Source organism: Larimichthys crocea, chromosome XXIV (genome assembly GCF_000972845.2).
Source record: "Larimichthys crocea isolate SSNF chromosome XXIV, L_crocea_2.0, whole genome shotgun sequence".
NCBI lineage: Eukaryota > Metazoa > Chordata > Actinopteri > Sciaenidae > Larimichthys > Larimichthys crocea.
In genome coordinates, this window is record NC_040034.1 from 13,180,787 (window position 1) to 13,195,056 (window position 14,270).

Below are 14,270 nucleotides of genomic sequence, written 5' to 3' on the forward strand. Positions count from 1 at the left end.
TCACTGAGACTCAAATAGTCTGGTGCATAACGTCTCATAAAATCACAACTTATATTTCGCTTTTCATACGGATTACGCAAATAAGATCTAACATGTTAAACACGTTTTAGCAGATTTGTTTTAACCTTTGCACAGAACCAGGCTTGTTGTTTTTCCATTTCCAAACTTTATACTAAGCTCCTTCATGTTCACCTCCATATTCAACATACAGATATGAGATTAGTATCTTCAATCTGTATACAATATAATGTATTTTCAACATGCAGGCATCTGCACTTGGCAGCCTTCTTTTTAGCAGTGTCACTGCAGAGAAATCATAATAAAAGGTTTGGTAGGAAGCAAACCAGCCCCACCCTCATCTCTATGGATGACTAACAGCCGACCTTTGCTCTCTCCAGGCGCAGGACTGTAACAGTTGGTGGGGAGAGGATTGCCGTGAGTGAGCTAGGCAGGCAGTGAAATGAAGGTCTAGAAGAGCCGAGGGGGGGGATGATGAGTGTCCAGCCCTGTCAGGATGTCCTCTCACAAGGCAGAGCAAGGAGACAGCTTTACAGCAGCCCGGCCATGCCCTGACGTTTGGTTTATGACCAATAGTGTAATGAGAGAAAAACAGCATAGCTAGACGGTGGGCAAGGTCTTCATTTCTGTCTCCAGAGAGAGGGTCAAATAGGGTTAAACCTGATTGCCTTGAGGTGGTGACCTCTTGGTCTGCCATTCCTTTTCATCTTAATTGGGGCAGCTGTTACTTACGGGGTAAAGAAAGGAACTAAAACAAACGAAATATCAATTTGCCACTGCTAGTTTTCTTTATTCAAATGCCGTACACACAACAAAGACACAGCATCTCTTCCAGTATAGTATGTGGGCATCTACCCTCCTGTGTGTCCTGTCTTGAGTCGCCAACAGGCAGGAGCTGCTGGTCGTATATCACAATCAACCAGCTTCTCACAGGCTGATTGATGTTGCCATTTAAACTGTGCACACTTTAAATCAACCACATCCCGTCATCCTGGTTCTGTGCCCCATTACTAGACCAGTTCACCAAAGAAAGGAGGCATCCTATTCAGTCGTCCAGGTCCACTTCTAAATTGGCATCTTGGGGTTTTTTCACCTCTGAGTCGTTGATCCCAAAGGTGGGGTGATGGCTTTTTTTTATAAAAATGGCAGGCAATGAAGACAAAGTGCAAGATAGGAAGAACATCCATCACACTTGTCAGGTATAATTACCATCCAATATGGGGTGAATGCCTCGTCTTCCTCTGCGCACAATAACCCCCCAAACATACACACACATGCTCTTTGTGAGAGCTGTTGGTGGTGATTGGGTGTTGAAAGGAGAGAAGATATTGAATCCCACGAGTATGTGGATCTTTCATTTATTCTTCTTTCACCCTCCTCGGATTGTCCATCTTGTATCTCTTACACACTGTATGATTATGTATGATGATGATTGGTGTGAGCAAAATTAATCTCAAACAATACTAATGGATCAAGATTAAAAGATAATCAATGTGGAAAAGATCCATTAGGTCTGCTGTCAACAGGCTTTGCTTTAGGAAAACTTTAATGTGAGATAAGCAGCAAAGCGACAGAGGCCAGCGAAAGGTGAGAGTATCTCGGGATTGTTACGATTCTCTCCAACAGCCAAAACGATGAGGATGTGCGTCATAATTTTAAGAATTTTCATAACACAAAAATGCATTTAGGTAGAAACCAGCTGATTACAAAGGCAAACAATTAAATTTATCTCAACCGTCGTAATTAAAACTTCGCACTTAGTCACACACACCCAACAAATGCGTCAGCAGCTACAATCGTGCTGCTCAGCTACAATAAAGCTGTAGGCAATTAAAGCCAACGACAGCACTGTTTATGAAACAATCCATCAAACACGTCCAGGGGCGTAATTTCAGGGAATTATCATCTGACGACGGGCCCACAGAGATGTGCCGTTATCCCTGAACCCTTGGAAGAAAAGCTCATCAAGGAGCTGTTGTTCCGGCTTTGATGGCACGCTGTGCTGCCTCTCTAGACATCGCCGCTTGGTTTCGCTGAATCTTTGCTGGACCTAAAGACGGATGAACTAAATGGATGTCTGGTTTCCATGGAGCTTTTGCCTAGGTAAACCCACTCTTTCCTGAATACTGCTTTAATGTGACATTTGCTGAAAATATTAGTTTCTGCATATGAACATGTAGTTGATCACTGCAGAGAAAACAGACATAGATGACTCTGAGCAAACATAACCACACCAACACATGCATCCCTGTGTTCCCCTTAATTGTTTTCAGATCATGGAGGATCAGACCTTGCAACAGTGGAGTTACTGTGCCTACCTTTGCCTCAGATGTGGGCTCCAGGTAACACAGCCGATTGCCCAGCCCCTCAGCAGCCAGGCAGAATTTGCGATTCTCCTTCTGGATGCAGGCCACGCACTGGAGCACCACTTCATCATCCTGTCAAGACAAAACGGACTTCAGTCTGTGTGTGCGAGTGTAGACGCCGTGCGCCGTGTCCCCAGAGAACCCAAATTCGCCCATTCACATGCATGCCCATCGCAGTCCACCGATCAAGGGAGACTCTCGCATCACTCCGTCGGCCTTGAAAGTGTTTAATCTCTGGTCATTCACTGCCACAGTGTTGAGAGGAAGGACGGGCGATGGAAACAGTGGTTTGTGTATCTCATACAAAACAATGACTTGAATCATTTTTATTGTATTGCATTTTGTATAGTTTGACATTGAATTTCTCGTGTCTTTTCTGAATTACCCTTGAGCAACACACTTGGGAATTTCTTTGCACACACACTGTACATTTTTAATATTCAAGTAGCATCCACCACACAGAGTTCATTCTAATAACTAACTTCCATTTCCATAATTTCCCCTTCTTCACAAGTTATCATTTTTTCTCAGCTAATTGGGGGATTTTGCCCTATAAATATGACGATCAAACAGAGCAATGCACGCTCATCCCTTTGAGTCTCCTATAGGCTGTTTGCTTAGTTACGTGATTAAAAAGACATTAATGGGCTAATGGAGTAAATTAATGCATTTATGTATGTAAAAGAGAGGCACTGCATGGCTTTGATACTGCATTAATAATTACATACGTACTAATCTGTGCATTATATTTGAGCATGTATGCTTTTATTTGTTATATTTCTGGATATATTGAGCTCAATATCTTGTTGAACCAGCACTCTTTGCACGGTAAACCTAAATACAGAGATTCTAACACAGAAAAAAGGATTATATAAACACATTTTGTATTAATTTTGAATGTTATATGCTGATATTTGCATTTGAGAATTACAGTAAGTGACTATTGGACAAGCTATTTAAATACAATATCAGCATTAGTTACACAAACATCCATCAGCCGAGGAATAATTGATGAAATGACTACATTATAGAATACACATTCAACACTGTATTTATATACAAAAAAGGCATAAAGAAGAGCCATTAAAGATTAAAACCTTTAATTCAGATGAGCCATGCAGATATTAAGCCTTTACTTTCTGTCTTTGTGAACATGTATCAGTTGTACTGTAGCAATTACATACATCAGCAAAGGCAGGTGTAGTTCCCTCAATATGCATTCTTTTGGGAGAACTACAGCTGAAAGCAAACATCTGATGCCACTGTTGTGTTAATGGGCCGATTGTGTTTATAGTGTTGGCCCCGTAAACGCTGAACTGGACATAGTTACTCTTCACGATAGCAGAGTGAGCGGAAATCTGCTGATATGGGCTGTTATGGGACTGGGAAAGCGGGGGGAGGGGCTTCTGCACAATGGCTGGCTGCATTATTTAATGTAAGGGGGATTGTGCTGAGAGCAGAGTGCAGCAGTAGTAATAGTAACAGTAAAGCTCTATATTACAGTGCAGCGTGGTGCACGAGGGACTAAAGATGTCATGTGCGTGTCTCTCTGAGAGCATGTGTGTATACAGCTTTTTTTAACATTTGTGTTGCATTGCGTGACGATCAATATGACGAGCCCCGGGGCTCTCAAAACACACATGACACACTATTTTCCAGTGGATGCTGACGTGTTCCTAAGAGATTTTAAAGCTAAGCACAGTGTGAGTATTTGTTTATGAAGAAAACCATAGCTATTTGTTGTGACGTAAAGGGTGTACCATATAGGAATGTCCGATATATCGTCGTTTACGATATATCGACAGAAATATTCCCCACGGTACGAATTTGTCATCCCGCGATAAAAACGATAAATTCCCAAGGATGACGAGCAGATACGCCGGGCAGCGAGGAGCTCTTTCCTCACACTCTGGCTGCCAATCAGACGCTCAGATCAGTCATACCTCCACAGACAGCCTGAAATGCCCGTGAAGCAGAGACTATCCAGGTGGATTCACGGACTGAACTCTGATCTTCTACCTACGTGTGTGTTCTCACTTTGTTTATTTCATGTACCAGCTTCTTAATCTGAGTCTGACTCGCAATTTACGCCGCAAACTATAGTGACACGAAGAAGTTTAATTTGATTTCTGTCCGATGATTAGAGAGAGAGAGAGAGAGAGAACAATAACAGAGAGAGAGTGTCAACCTCGATAAAGCTGTTATCAATCAGAGAAATAAAAAGTAATTTCCTGATTGTTTCACAGCGGTTACATTCAGCAGGTATAGAAACGCCCACAGCAGCACACCACCAGCTCCCCCTAGCCTTTATTATTATTTTGGTGATAGATTTATAGTCTTGATAGATTAGGCTGAATTGGTGTTTATTTATCGTCATTTTTATCGTTACTGTGATAAATTCCAGAAATTATCGGGATAAATCTTTTAGTCCATATCGCCGATCCCTAGTACCATATCATATTAATAGTTATAGTTAAACATGTGGAAAGACTTATATTATTGTGAAAAGATATATTACTGAAAAGTGGAGTCAGAGGTTAAAACAGTTTTCCACCAGTTTTTTAGTCCAGGATTTTTTGCGTGGTCCTAAAGGGTGGCTCGATGACACACTGAGGTCACCTTGAGCATACCCCTGCACCCCGAGCAGAGAGACAGAGATAAATTAATTTCGCTTAGAGTGTTTCAAAGTTAGTCATGTCATTTTCTGAACTCATCCAACATGTTTTAGTCACTTTCAGCAGACGCTCCCTCACAGTCCTGGAGCTGAGAATGCTGCTCATTTTTACCTGATTTTGACACCTAATTTCATAAACTTGTCGATATTTTTAATCATTCAAATTTGGCTGGGTGGTTAATAACACTTCCTTCTTTGGTCTGACAAACTCAGAACACATATTTCTTACTTTAAACACTTTAAAGTAACATTGTGAAACCTGTTTGATGTTTGGCTGGTAGAAAAGTTCAATTTGCTAGTTTCTTATCATAAGTAATATAATTATAACAAATACACATGTACAACTGATCTTATTTAAATGTATTTGAATCACTGATTTCAACACAATGTTACTTTAAAGTCTGTTTACCTTTCAGTACCTTTTAGGTGTCCTGTACCTCTCCCCTAATGGGGCTAGAGCTTAGAAGTTATGTAGCATTGTAGGATGATGGATGATGGATCATGACTACACCTAGATGAGCGATTGGTCAAGCCTGCTGCTGTGGTCCTGCTTGACGTCCACTACATTATTATGATCATCATTTTTACTCCCTTCTACCATTTATTCCATATGACATAAAAGTAGCATTAGGGCTAATATTTGGGTTGAGATAACAGGAAACACAAACTGATGGAGATTTTGGAGGAATTTATTCCAAAATATGGGGGGGAAATGCAGAGGTGGTTAGGTTTTACAAAGTCAGATAAACCACAATTGTGTGTAAGAAGATCTTAACAGTAAAAAGGAACAACAGTTTATTTCATCACTATCTCAAGCAGCATGCGGTTGAGCAGGCATGAAGCCAGAAATCATGTGAGGAGAGTGCAACAGCTGATGTGACATCTAAAAAACCACAACAGGCAAATTTTGCCAGCTAAATGACAACCTGTTATCACATGGCCAAATTCAATTTGTCATGTCGTAACAACAATTGACTGTATATCAAGACGCAGGATGAATCACCACACAGCTGTTTAAATAAAAAAGTAAAAGTCATTTTCAATATTTAATATTATCTTTAGGCACATCGCTCACATCGATAAATACAGGCCTTCATTATAATATACAGTGCGGCATATGTATAGATAGATAGATAGATAGATAGATAGATAGATAGATAGATAGATAGATAGATAGATAGATAGATAGATAGATAGATAGATAGATAGATAGATAGTATACTATTTGTACAGTAGGAGGCAGATATAATTAAGATAATAATAATGACTGCTGGAATTGATTGTGCCATTCATGGGACTGTTATGGGAAAGACTTTGGATAATGCTAACAGTCTTGGATCAATATGAAAATGTTATTCAACTCAAATCCAGACTGAAATGAATAGCCTTCTATGGTAAATCAACACTTGGCTGGGTTGAAACATGCAATCAGTCTCCCTATTGAGGGAGCAAGCACAGGGTTGATTTGGACCCTATAAGGACAGTATTGATCCTGCCTGTCTGAGTGCCAAGATCCACACACACATAGGGAGGCGCGCGCACACACACACACACACACACACACACACACACACACACACTGCATCTCTTTAAACAAACTGGCTAACTCTCATGTCTCTGTCTGCGTCCAGCCCACAACTAGACCTTTCCCCTGTCTCTCACCCCCACGCAGTTACAGTTAAGTTTCTGACGTTGCCTCCGTCTCCCTCCGTCATCAGCCCCTCTTACTCACTCATCTTCTATCGCACCTGACTGCTCCCGAGCAGGAGGCGCTCACTCCTATCAATCATTCATAAAGTCAAGCACTAAGCGATGTCAGCCAGACTGAAGGAAAAGAAGATGCCCTCCTCAACTTGGGATGGGTCAGATTACAAAATCTGCAGAATACATCAGACCTGAGGAGATTCTGCTACATTTGGCTGACTGTACGCAAAGGTTTTTATAGCAACTATTAGAAAGGTCAAGCAAAATCAAAGTGCTGTACAAAGAGCCAAAAAGAAAGGAAGGTAAGAAAATCTAATTCAAATAGTCACATTGACTTTTGTATTAGCAAAAATACAGCCCTTCAGCATGACCTTGCTCAACAGTACGTTTAATAATTTTTTCTAAGGATAGTACAACAGAAACAGTTTTCCACAAGTTCAAGACCATCACAGGTTAAAGATCTCCAGCTTTACTTTAACAATGAGAATAAAGGGCCAAATCAAGTACACTTTTCAAAACAAAGATTAATTACATGTGAATGCTACTCATTGCTTAATAGTTCGGTGTGTAACTTTTAAGGTAATCTATTGGCAGAAATGGAATCATTCGGTGTGTAACTTTTAAGGTAATCTATTGGCAGAAATGGAATCACTAGGTTTTCAGTAATACATAAACACCTTAAAAAACAAATCGTTATATATATTATTTTTTTAATCTTAAAATTAGTCTTTTATATGGAGTGGGTCCTCTTACACGGAGTCCGCCATCTTGTGCTGCCATGTTTGTTACAGTAACGCAGAATAGTCAAAGCGTTTTAAAGACCGTGTATTAGGAAAAGAAGAGGTGTTTGCTGGTTCTATTTAACTGAAATGTGCTTTGTTAGAAGTTTGAGAAGTTAAATCTAGAAAATGGAGGATCGCATTATTTAGCACAAGAAAAGCCATGGGAGCGTGAATCTTTGCATCAAAGAAGCGTAAATATGAAGAAGCAATAGATAGATAGCAGAACAGCTAGCTAAAGTCAACAAGTACACCAACACAATGCAGAACAAGTAACAATGACATTTGCTATGACCTATAGTTTAACAGAATATCTAACTAAATACAATTTCTGAATATATGTATCAAAAAGAACGAGCCTCAACAGGCTTCTTCCTACTACGTACTTGGAATGGGAGCGGTAAGTGGGGGATGGCTGAATTGATTGCAATCTGTAATCTGTAATCTCACCACTACTTGCCAATAAATCTTACACATTGTACCAACTATTACATTGGTAGATACATGTCACATTTTCAGAAAGCTTGTTAGAACAAGACAATTTCATGCTACAGTAGCAACTCTATGAACTCTGTGATACTTTATAGCACAGATGTGGCTGATAGGACTGTCATTACTTTGGCAGGTATTTGGTCATAAATTGAATATTGGACAAATTCAAACTTTGACATAAAAAAGGCACCAGAAGAAAATTAAGGGGATTACTAAAATGATTACAAGTCATCCTGTGGGGAACATGAATGTGTGGACCACATTTCATAGCAATCTACAGTATAGAATAGTTAGAGTGACATTTCACTACAAAAACCTGCTGGTGGCGCTGAAATGAAATGTGAGGGGATCGACTAAATCATTACAATTCATCCTGTGAACATTCAGTAGTTTCAGACTGGCTAAAAAAAATCTTCAGTGAGATTGCATTAAAGTACAGAAGATAACGGAAAAAAAACGGCTAACCCAACTGTGCCAGCAGGGCTTCAGCTCTCAGTGGATTACAAAAAAAAAAACAATATTTAATTCTTCTGTCCTTAAAGTGAGAAGTGAGTTGAATCTCCAAGGGCACCTTGAGATTGAATTTCACTCTATCGTAATACTCCCACTCTCCCACTGTTATTCCTTTGTTCTATGTAAATCTGTGCATTTGTCATCTCCACTGTATGTGCATATATATATGTGTGTGTGTGTGTGAGAGTGTGTGTGTGTGTGCACGCACAACAATAGCGTAAAACTCCTCTGAGACTTGTGTGAGTAACGCTGGAGCATATCAATGAGCAGGCAATGATGACAACTTACGTTATACTCTCGGTTTCAACCAATCACGTTCTTCCGATGCACAGGGCGAATAATGACATTGGTGGAGATTTTTGCATAGTGACAGGTAAGGCATATCAAATGTCTTCTCACCAAGACTGCAAGGAGCCAATCACTGTTATGAACTGTATATGAATTCAGGCTGAGATAAAAGACACTTTCTCCTGTAAAACAACAGAGTCCTGGGAGTGTAAACGGGCCTGACCTTGTAGTGTTGAAGGCATGGACCACACTTATACACTGACAGTACTACTTCTAAATAAATTATCATTATTGATGATAGTAAGGAGTGATTACAGAGTTTAAAGGCAAGTAATGGGTTGTTATGGCCCATGAAAAAAATAATCCTGGCATCAGTGTTCTTACAAGTGTGCACTTTAATTTGCAAGCATCAAAAAGCATCTCTTTTTCTCTCCTCCTGTTTTTTATGTGCATATGTAGTTTTTGATCCCAGTCCTCCACAATGATGAGAATACCAGAGTTTCTGGAGTTAATCTAATGAAGACTTCCTCTTATTAGTACCTAAACCAAAATGATGAAGTCTGGAATATCTACGCCTTTGGTCCGAAGACATTTTAGCAGACAGTGCAGTGTTGTGCTCATGGAAACAGACTCTTACCACCTTATCATGCACTGCACTGCTTTGGTAATGTATTCTCAAGTGTATCCTGGAGGCACTACTGTAAAAGCTGGAGTCACAAAATGTCTTACAAACACAAAAAAAAAGCTGGAGCAAGAGTGGAAAAGAACCTCAGAAGTATCTTACTGCAGGAAAACAGACTGTTTGCTGTTTTTAAGCACTGTGAGTCTGGGTGTGATGGCAACTGAATTGCTCCAGTATTTCATGTGCTGCTCCAGTGCCTCCCATAAGGCTTTCGTTACCACGGCTTGCACCATGTTACATCGAGCACTCTTTTCTCATGGCATTACCATGCCTCACACGAGGTACTCTACATCAAGTTTAAAGCATCAGTGTTGCATAAGAAATAACAAACCCTGCATAGTGAGGACTATGAGAGTTCTGTCTTATAACTCCTATAGGAGAGCAACAACATGACAAGCAGTGTCATCATTAATTTCTCTCCAGATGTTTTGGATGCCTCAACGCTTGACAGAGCCGTGCATCCATGACAACAACATATCCAGTTCCCCTCCTAAATTGCGGTCTAAAAAACTTGCACGTGAAGCTAAACTGCAAAAATTGCATCAACCCGAACTACCAATTGTCTGTGTACATAAAAATGCATTGGTGCACGAGGGTGTGTAAATATCTAAAGGAGTTCATAAAGAAAAGGCAATTACACCTCCCGTTAAGAAGAAATTACCATTGCTAAGTATACCCCATCAAAGTAAAGACTTGTGGCAATAAAATCCAGACTCCACTCCTGCAGCTGCAGCAGCTTTCTGCTCTCTGCATCACTCTTTGAGCTCAGATTTGTTCTGTCTCCTTCAGCTTGATCCCGTGCCAAAGAATCTGGTGAATCGACGATAAACTGATCGGATGGTGCCACTGAGCGTTCCCCTGGGAAGAGGTTGAAGCGTATAGAGCCACAGGCGAGAGGAAAAGAAAAAGGGAAGCAAAGAAGCATGTAGAGCAGTAATGGAAAATATCTTAGAAGAAAAGCTGATGCACCACACACGCATACACACACACACACACATACACAGCAGACCACAGCACTTGCCTACACTTGCCTTTGTCCCTGTGTGACACGGTTCAACAGTGTACTGGGTAATAAGTCTCCATCATCACCAGGGACCTGCTGCTGCCAGTCAACACTGAACAGAGGCTTGCACACACATGGAGACTTTGTTCTGGACAGATTGATGCAGCTGGTCCGGTACTGCAGAACAAAATACAGCTGGGCTGTAGTTGCAACCCCCTACAAGCTTTCTCTACCGGCTTGCCTTTCTCCTCTCACACCCATTCACATAGGACAGGTACAGAAAAAGACCAGGTGTTTCCCAGACCTATTAGAAGGCTTTCCACAGCAGTAACAGGAGAGCAGAGGACTGCAGTCTATAATGACGCACTATTAAAGCATGAACCATCTGTTAATGCCTTCTGGTCATGTTAGCTGTAGATTAAACGTATTAAACGTGATGCAATGTTTCATGTTTCTTTAAAGAGAGACATCATTCACCTCTGAGTCATCAGAATCCAAAACGATTTAGGAGCTGGTCAAACTGTGTTTGTTACTAAGGGAGAACTCAAGGTGACTTAAAGCAATATTATGACCTTAAAATAACAGCTTCAGTATCATTCTGATGCACCAACATGTCATAGAGAGAATGTTGCCTCTGACATTCACACTCTGCACCCTGTATGCCTGTTCTTGCACAGGTCAAAAGAAGTGTGTAACGCCTTATGGCACTGAGTCACACATTATTTACAGAGTTTACTGATGGACAGTAAAGCTGTGAGTTGTAGCTGCTGTTGGCAAATGTTACTTAACTCAGTTAGCCGTAATGTTACTGCCCAGGACTTGGTGCTCGAAGCACCCGGGGAGTGTTGCCATTTGGCTTTGGACTGCCAAGAGCCAGGCGAGTGCTGGAGGAAAGTTTCTTCTAGCTAATGTGTTCACAAAATTGTTGACTTGCTAGTTTTTTTTATCATAAGTAGTTACGATGGCAAATGAACACGTACAGCTGTTCAAATTGCACTCTAAGATTAAGATAAAGATTAAGCCTCTGTAGCCCGTTGCACCACCTTTTTCTAAATTCAAACTTAGCTTCATTATGATGTTTACTAAATAATAATAATAATAATAATAATAATAATAATAATAATCATACTAATAATAATAAATAAAGATTTGTGCATCACATTGCTGCTAACTGACCCAACTGTCAAGACCGACATCAGCTTACTAATGACTTGGTTGGAGTGAAAGAAAATATGAAACACTATACTCCCCACACTTGGCAAAATACTGATTTGAATCACATTTCATGAAACTAACACAAGATACCTCAAATTACACAACAACTGTTGCCAATAACGTTTTGCTGAATGACAAAATAACACCAGTTAGCTTAGTACGATTGGATATTTTCCACTCTTACTAAACTGCACGAGTGCTGCTAACTTTGAAACATATTTCTTCATGGATACACACATAAATAAAACAAAGTGATTCCTGAAGTTAACTCCATTCTATTGCATGGCAATGAAAATGCATTTTTGGCTTTTATACTAGAGTTTGTGACGCTTCAGTGACTTCCTGTTTATATAGTTGATAAGATTTTGATTGGAATGGCGCTACAGAGGTTTCATAGCAACTAATTTAAACATACTTATGTCTTTACTTAGACATTTCTTACATTTTAAATAGTAAAATCTTAGAAAACGTCTACTAGTTACTAAAGTTACTATTTATACAGTATTTGTTAATGAGGACCAAATAAAGGTCACTATATTGACACCAATGATTTTACTGAAGCTACTTGCAATACAATAATTATTAATTATTCTTATAATGGTCCTCTAGTATCAAAAGAAACTCTATGATAAGACATGTTTGTTCCAGAATATTCTAGTGGAGATTACACATGCTATCTGCTGGTTTACTGTCAGAGTGATTCATGGACTTAATGTTCTCTCTCATACTGTGGTGTGACACCAGCAGAGATGGAAAGAGAAAGAAAAAAAAATGTTGGACTAGAGGAGTGATGCTTTGTTCTCATGACTCAGTGTTGCTGTATAAATGGGAGTGCTAATGCTCATCTTGAGGCACACTGCTGAACATGCTGCCCCCGGAGCACAGACAGAATGATAGAGAGAGAGAAAGAGACAGAACGAAAGGCAAACAGAGCTAGAGAAAGCACAAGGAACTCACACACATCATTAAAATGCCCGGGCCAGGGTGACACCATAAATTAATATCAACATCTGCTAAAATCCCAGCCTCCTTTAAAGCCTTTGCTAAGGGTGCTGAGGATGACAGCTTTACAGCTTGTTATTGAACAGTGTCAGTGGCCAGTCGCTGGCACAAAATGAATGCAGCTGCACAGCAGACTGCACTGGCATGGACACAACATGACGTTTGGAGAATCATTTAACACATTTCCCATTTTTTCAGGTGTTCTACATCTAGGATTTAAATCTGCAAAATCAGGTCAAGTACATCAAGTTTATATGCTATATATACTGTGTACCATTTGCAATGTTTGAATGGATGTTACATTCACAGACCAGCAACAATTCCTGAACCAGTACAACTGCTTTACACCAGCACCTACAGAAGCTCTTAGTATTAACAGATTTTAATCTTAATTTCTCTGAAATGGATAAAAATGGAAAGCAATGATAGTTAAAGATAAAACTACTATATTGTATCTGTCTATTTTAGCTTTTTATTTTTATTTTAGCAGATAATTGGCTGAAAACTCAAAAGTGATGCCCAGTTCAAAGAATAAATAAAACAGAAAAATAGCATGACTAGAAGATAATCTAATCTGTGGTGGTTCAACAGTCCCATCCATATTTGATCCTCTCAGGTTGTTTCTCTGTGTGTGGAACAGTCATCTGCTGCATATTGCACTTCAGAACCTGGACTGTCTAAACACTGTAGGCAATCAAATTACCCAGTCACCTTATATTCACAGTATACAGCTGTGAACAGCAGCCACCATATGGACCAAGGCAATCCATCTCAAAGATTGGACAGGTATGGTGATCACTGGGTACCAAATAGCTCAGGGTGGAAAAAAATGTCTACATCTTGAATGACAGAGAATGTTTGTTAGCTGCTGTTAGCTTTGCAGAATGTGAGTACATTAGAGCGAAGACAAAAAAAAAAAAAAAAAAAGGACCATTACGGGTCATATGAGGAGAAAGTTTATAAAACAAGTGTTACTAAGTGAGCTCTGCAGGCGGATCAAAACACACCCCCACCCCCAGGTCTGGAGGTATTAAGCCTGTCTGCATGCTTCAGTACCGAGGGAGCAGAGGAGGGAAGCTGTAAAGTGTTTCATTGCACCTTGCAGCACTGCTTCTCCTCCCCACCCGTGACTTTAATGTGAAAGACTAAGTAAGCATTTTCATCACTTCCTTACTTTAGGCTTCCACTGTCCATACTGTTAACCCAAACCTGGAATGCTTTAAATCATTTTGACACGACACTGACATGTAATCAGTCGAATGGTGCCTCAGTCATTCCCACTAGTGATGGGAATTCCGGCTCTTTTTAGTGAGCCGGATCATTTGGCTCAGCTCACCAAGAAGAGCCGGCTCTTTCGGCTCCCGAGTGGCTCTTCATTTTACAACTTATACCTTTTATAATTCAGACAAATTTAGCGCTGTTTTTACTTGTGATTTGTATTTGAACGCATAAATTTAGCGCTGTTTTTACTTGTGATTTGTATTTGAACGCATATATTACTTGAATTTCAATAATTTGCTCTAGCCAACTGCAT

The 14,270-nt window shown here is 40.0% G+C and overlaps 1 protein-coding gene across 1 annotated transcript in view; it reads right to left on the reverse strand.

Annotated features, from left to right (window-relative positions):
• Window positions 1-14,270, reverse strand: part of LOC104937379 (ryanodine receptor 3) — a 108,362-nt gene that overhangs the window by 81,031 nt on the left and 13,061 nt on the right. Inside the window, exon 3 of the mRNA XM_027274894.1 lies at window positions 2,337-2,456. Coding sequence (XP_027130695.1) covers window positions 2,337-2,456 — 120 coding nt within the window. The remainder of the gene's footprint in view (window positions 1-2,336; window positions 2,457-14,270) is intronic.